General features: G+C 38.8%; 1 protein-coding gene across 1 annotated transcript in view; it reads left to right on the top strand.

Moving 5' to 3' along the window:
- Positions 1-5,005, top strand: part of LOC144044846 (receptor-type tyrosine-protein phosphatase S-like) — a 125,714-nt gene extending 120,709 nt beyond the window's left edge. The window contains exons 34-36 of the mRNA XM_077559505.1: positions 201-355; positions 426-561; positions 2,269-5,005. Of these exons, the coding sequence (XP_077415631.1) occupies positions 201-355; positions 426-561; positions 2,269-2,337 (360 nt within the window). The 3' untranslated portion in view covers positions 2,338-5,005. The remainder of the gene's footprint in view (positions 1-200; positions 356-425; positions 562-2,268) is intronic.
- Positions 5,006-6,441: the final 1,436 nt, after the last annotated feature.

Genomic DNA, 6,441 nt, shown 5'->3' on the forward strand with positions numbered 1-6,441 from the left:
TCCATGTTTTTATAGCAATAGAACACAATATTCTGTGGGCCTTGCAAAATCAGTCAAAATACAGTAAAACAATTGGGAGTGAAGGGGATTGCTTCAGTGAAAATGGCGTTAAAAATTAACCATATATTGTTTTGTGACCACTTTGTGAGAACGTCATGTGAAAAGTGTGCTATACAACTGACTTTCCATCTTACCCTCAGGACGGCCAATCACGAACAGTCCGTCAGTTCCAGTTCACTGACTGGCCCGAGCAAGGCGTGCCAAAATCGGGCGAAGGCTTCATCGACTTCATTGGCCAAGTGCACAAAACGAAAGAGCAATTTGGCCAGGATGGACCGATCAGTGTGCATTGCAGGTGAGTTGTGGCACATAACCGTCCTCCTTCAGATGGCGCTCGGGTTCAACGATTGCTATTTCGGCCGCAGTGCTGGCGTGGGTCGGACGGGGGTCTTCATCACTCTGAGCATTGTGCTGGAGAGGATGCGCTACGAAGGGGCAGTGGACATTTTCCAGACTGTCAAAATGCTGCGGACACAGAGACCAGCCATGGTGCAGACGGAGGTACATCCACATCTTATTCTCACAGCAGCCTTCGCAATTCAAGTTTTATTTTACTTTTTGATGATACAGTACAAGGGCTGTATTAAAATATTTCAGATCTTTACATGCCATTAGAATGTCCCCCCAAAAAAAGCAGTTGCACGAAAAGGCAACAACAAAAAAAGGCACTTTTTAAAAAAAATACTACGCCCAAATCCAAATTCTGATGTAATATCAGTTCATTTGAGCCAGTGGCGTGCATAGAGGGTGCATAAATGGGCAAGGGCCCCGGGCATTCACCTGGGGGGGGAAGGGCATCCAAAGCAAGCCCCGCTAACACCCACTAAGTTGTGACCTGAAATTATGCTTTAAACTTATTCATATTGTCGTTGCTATGTGAAAAACACTTATGTCCATTTTTTTTCATTTTTGACATTTTTAAGCTTTTCGGACATCAGTGTATTCCCAAAAACACAAAAATGTTTAAAACAAATGGACATAAGTGTTTTTCACATAGCAGCGACGCAAAAGGCTGATGGAAAATATTAGTACTTAAGTTACATGATTACATTTTTATTATGATTCCGTTTGGCCATTTTTGACTATGCTAGCCTATGTATGTGAATACAAGCATGTTAATTTCGCGCAAATAATTATGCATTTTCTGTCATTCCACATTTGTAAAGCTGAAAAATGCACTCACTGGACCACCAGAATCAGAATTTAAGATGCAATCACTTACTTTCATTTGAGAGCCTAAGGCCAAGTACCAATACAGTAATTGATAATGCCAATACATCTTGCAATTGTGATAAAAATGTTTTATTTAAACCAAACCATTTTTAGAGTCATAACTCATTATACCGTACATTATCGTACATTTCTTTCAACAAGTAGTTTGTAGCACAAGGATTTTCAGTAAAAATGTTTTTCTTTGTCTTTATCTTTATATATATAAAATATTTGCATGCGGCTGATATGGCTCCTATTCCAAATGCCAAACTGTAAAAGTGGTATCGGTATATTGGTATCAGAGCACTTAATATGAAAACAGACCTTATCACATTCTTTTCATGATTTTCTTCTCCTCTCTTTTTTTGTCTACATGTTTACCAGTATGCATGTTTTAAAGGGGAAGTCAACCTTCAACATTTCTTGACAATAATATGTTATATGTGACCTCACTAGTCTAAACATGACATTCTGATTCAAATTAAATTGTGGAATATGAGTTAAGCAGCAAAACCCAGCAGTTTTTATCAATATGAATGTGGCCATTTTGCCACGAGTGAAAATGACGTCGCAGTTGCTCCGGTCTCAGGTAATAACCAATCACAGCTCAGCTTAAGAAAACAGGCGAGCTGTGATTGGTCGTTGCCTGATCCCTGAGCAACTGTGATGTCAACTTCAGTCGACAGCAAGTGGCAAAATGGCCGCCCCCAGAGATGGGGGGGGGGGGGGGGCGGCTGGATTTTGCTGCATAACTCATATTCCACAGTTTAATATTAATCAGAATGTCATGTTTAGACTAATAAGGTCACATATAACATATTATTGTCAAGAAATGTTTAAGGTTGGCTTCAGCTTTAAAGAGAAAAGATTAGAAGAAGTATTTTTTGTAAGTTTTATTTCTGTGCAAAAGAGTCATTAAACCTTTTTTTTTTTTTTTTTTTTTTAAAGCTCAACAAAAAAGATACTTCAAATAGAAAATGCTTGTCTTTCCTACAGGACGAGTACCAGTTCTGCTACCAGGCTGCTCTGGAGTACTTGGGTAGCTTTGACCACTATGCAACATAAGCAACATAAGCGCCGACACAACGGAAAGAAGACGAAAAGCCCAAACGGAAAGATCCACACCAACAAGGACAACAACAACAAACGAAGAAAAAAAAAAACTACAACAAGTCTGTGTCTAACAACGGCCGCACTCTTCCTGCTGAAGAGCCGCGCTAGACTCTCCATGTGTAATCCATATACTTACCTCAGTGTTCCAAGTGTGAAGGACGTATAATAATACATATGTGTCGTGGTCAGCTATCTCCAATACCAGTGAAATACGAGAACAGGAATTGATGATTCTCTCTGTGTATACGTACGAAAAGAAACACACACACAAAGAGCCTGGATATTTGCTGCACCCTTCATGGGCTTTTTATCCTCAACTTTGTATCTATTGGTTTGGTGTACTCATGGGTTACAAGAGGTCGACGTTTCTATGTGTACGTGAGTCTCTTTCTAAGGTGTCAAAACTGCTGCTTACCAAAGCAGGTGGTCCGCTTCTGCCTCACTTGGGACTCGACCGCGACACCGAGCGAGTGGACCTTCCCGATACCCGACGCACAGTGCCAACACGAGCCAATCACGCGTGGCCCTCAAGCAGGAATTGTGATGTCAGGCCCAAGAGAGACTCTGAAAATTCCGGACCGGGCTGGCCGCCGTCGTCCGGCGCCTTCGACGAAGCTTGCTCGCTGTTTCGCTTGTATCGCTCCTTCAACGTCGTCCTGCTCCTCTTCCTCATGCCAGGCCCGTTTTGTCGGCTCCAGTGGGGGCTCGTTGACAGGGATGCTGTTCGAAGACTTTTCCGGTTTTGTCTCATGTTTTGTGTGTGCGTGTTTTTGTTTTTTTCATTATCATTGCCTTACGCTGATTTGTGTTTTTAACATGCTGCTTCGCTCACATGCTTAAATGCTATTATCGTACATAATGTTAAAATGAGGATGAAAGCGAGCCTACTTGAAGTGCACCACATTGGAATTCAGTCTCAGAGGATGGCGGGCAGAAAAAAAAATTCATACAGTGGTGCCTTGATATATGAGTGGACCGACTAACAAGGTTTTTAAGAAACGAGACATCATTTGGATGATTTTTTTGTTGTTGTTTTGCAAAAAATAAGTATTTGGGAAGAAACTTAATAATTCTTCAAAAGAGTTTTTTAAAAATATTTTTATTGCCATTCATAGTGGAAGTTTATTGTCAAAATAAACATAAAACAACGAGAATTTACACATATATTTCGAACAACCGATAGCTCTGCTTTAGGTAAGTCTGTTTAGCTTAATGCTAACAAACAATGCAAAATGCCGTAGACGGGCTAACGCATTGCATGAGTGTCACACTTTAAACAACAACAAATGATGGTGCACACAGGCGTTTTCTTTATCCTCAGCCAAAAACATTCATTTTACACTCGAGTCATTTACAGTAGTTGTGAAAGTCTTCTTAGTTTGCTACACTGCCCCCGGTGGCCAAGTCACTCACAGCAAAAGGAGTCACAATGAAATAATCATGAAGCACAAACTGTATAGTTTTTTGTTTTCACATTTTTGGTTTGTTTTATGAGGAGCCTGGATCGGATTAATGACTTTTCTAATGTCTGTGTTTTAAGTTACAAGTGTTGTCACGATAAAAAATCCAAAGTGAATATTGAGGCACCACTGTACTAAAATTCCCTCCCTGCCACTTAGTTGACCCATTAAAATTCCATGTACAGAACATCCCGAACCAACCGATGCGTCTCCTTGGCGCTGGGATTTAATTTGTCGGATAATCATGATGAAATGATCCCGCGTGGTGGCTTGAGCAGCACAGTGTTGTCACTGCAACAAATTGATGAGATTGAACCCAATTTTGTACATACGGTCCGACAACACGGCCGAGCACAAGATATAACGGCGGGATTGGATGTGATGTGGTTCTTAATGTCGCAAAAACAAGCCTTATTGTGTCATATTTATTTCATGTGACTTTTTTTTTTTAAAGATATTTATGAATCTATTTTGTTACGCTTTGTTTTTATTGATCAATTTGGAGTATTTAGCTAGTAACTATAACCAATATATGTGGGGTTTTTTTTTCATTTTGGTGACGTTATGTTATTTGTTTTTTTTGTTTTTTTTTTTACTTCTATTACAAAGTATGCCCTCTGTGTAGGGTGCTCTTTCATACTGATCACTGATGTCCAACTGTTATCTAGAAATGTATTTTAGAGGAAGACCTAGTTTAAGTTTACAGCGGTGACCTTTGGATGACCCCCCCCCCCCCCTCCTGTTTGACCACCATAGCAACATTGTGGGTAATCATAGCAACAAGGTCAGGGGGCATCAGAGGAGACTCTCAGATGTAGTTTGCTCAAGCACACGGTAGCAGGTGTATTTTTTGGGACAGATGGCTCAGCTGCACACTTTACTCGCCCTGCATTTTAAAAATTATTCCGATATGAAGTCGATGTGAGGTTTAGAAGTCTTGACAGTGCGTGACATATATGAACATATGTAATTCCTTCGCTTTCTAACCAATTGTTGTGTCAAGAGAACTAGTGAGGATGCACACACGAGGCGTAATGATAAGATTGTGTGTTGAGGGCCATCCTCCTTCACTTCTGTACCTGTTCTTTCCTTTCCAACATAGATGTAGATATAATATCTTGACTTTGTATTAAAAGCAGATGATTGGATATACAGCACAATAGAGTTCGATTTATTTTATTATTATTTTATTTTTTGGGTCCTCGTTTGTGTTCTCCACTAGATGGAGACAAAGTTGCCACCTGCCTTCTTTTGTATTTAGCCGCAAAGGTTGTGTTGTACATTCCATCCGTTTGCCAAATTTACCGTAAACCTGCTGACATGCTTCACAATAGTTTCAGTCTTAGGTCAAAAATAAATTGAACTGCAAAATAATACATGTTCAACTGTTAACGGTTAAATGACACTATGAAGCTGGAAAATTTGGCTGGGCAATATTGCTAAAAAAATTATCACATTGTAGGCTAGGTAGGCCTATTCTGCTGATACTGATCAAAATGATTTTTTTTGTGTTTGACTATAAATAATAAGAAAAAATATTAAAGGAGTAAGAATAAAATACAACCATTCATAGGGAAAATAGCCTACCATTAAAGTTATAGTTCAAATACGAAAAAGTAGGCAATATGTGAATGTAGCCCTTTGTATGATAAACACGAGTAAGTTGATAAAAGCAGGTAAATTTGTAACGTAAGCTCATACATTCATTCATTTTCCAAAACGCTTTTCCTATATGAAATGCCGCAATGGGGAAAAGTCCCCAGACCACAAAAATTGAGTTAGCAAATAAATATATGTATACATTTTGGCAGCACCACGCTAGTAATGCACTTTAAGCGTTACCTAAACCTTATAAACATCAATATATTTTCAGAAATTGCATCTTACATTCTAAAAACAGTTGGGTCAAAAATAACCCAACAATGGGTCAAAAATGGACCGATCCTCTACTTGGGTCAATTTGACCCAACTTTGAGTCAAGAAATGCGTCTTTTAGTGTAAAACAACTCATAAATATTAGTCAGATCCTTTATTTGGGTAAAAAAAAATTGGGTCATTAGAAAAATGTTCTGACAAAAGAACGGCCAAAGGGGGCGCCAGTGAATGGTCTTGGTGACTGCAGCCTTCGCGAGTGAGCAACCTTGACACCTTGGTCCTCACCCATCCCTAATATTTATATTAATTTTAAATATCCACAAATCTTCATTAGTTACACTTGCAATTTAATTAATCTATGGATCTCTGTCTATTTATATTGCTAGTTCTCAAACTATTTACACCAAGTCCCACCTAAAAAAAATGTTTAGATCTTCAGGTGCTACAATTATGACCAACATTTGTATAGTAGGCCTAAGTGTGCATCACAAATGTGACAGAGATTTTAGTCATCAACCCTACAAAGCCTGAACCATGAAATATATGAGAGAAAATTCAGATTTTTTTTGTAAATAGAGTATTTATTGGTCCTTTTGAACAAACAATTTTTTTTATTTTTTTATTTTTTTTTAAATCAACTTCCCCATTTGACTTTTAATATGTGTCATATTTGATACGTCCGGTCACAATGCTTTGTATTCATACATGTATAACTGTGAAA

The sequence above is a fragment of the Vanacampus margaritifer genome, chromosome 2 (genome assembly GCF_051991255.1).
Source record: "Vanacampus margaritifer isolate UIUO_Vmar chromosome 2, RoL_Vmar_1.0, whole genome shotgun sequence".
Lineage (NCBI taxonomy): Eukaryota > Metazoa > Chordata > Actinopteri > Syngnathiformes > Syngnathidae > Vanacampus > Vanacampus margaritifer.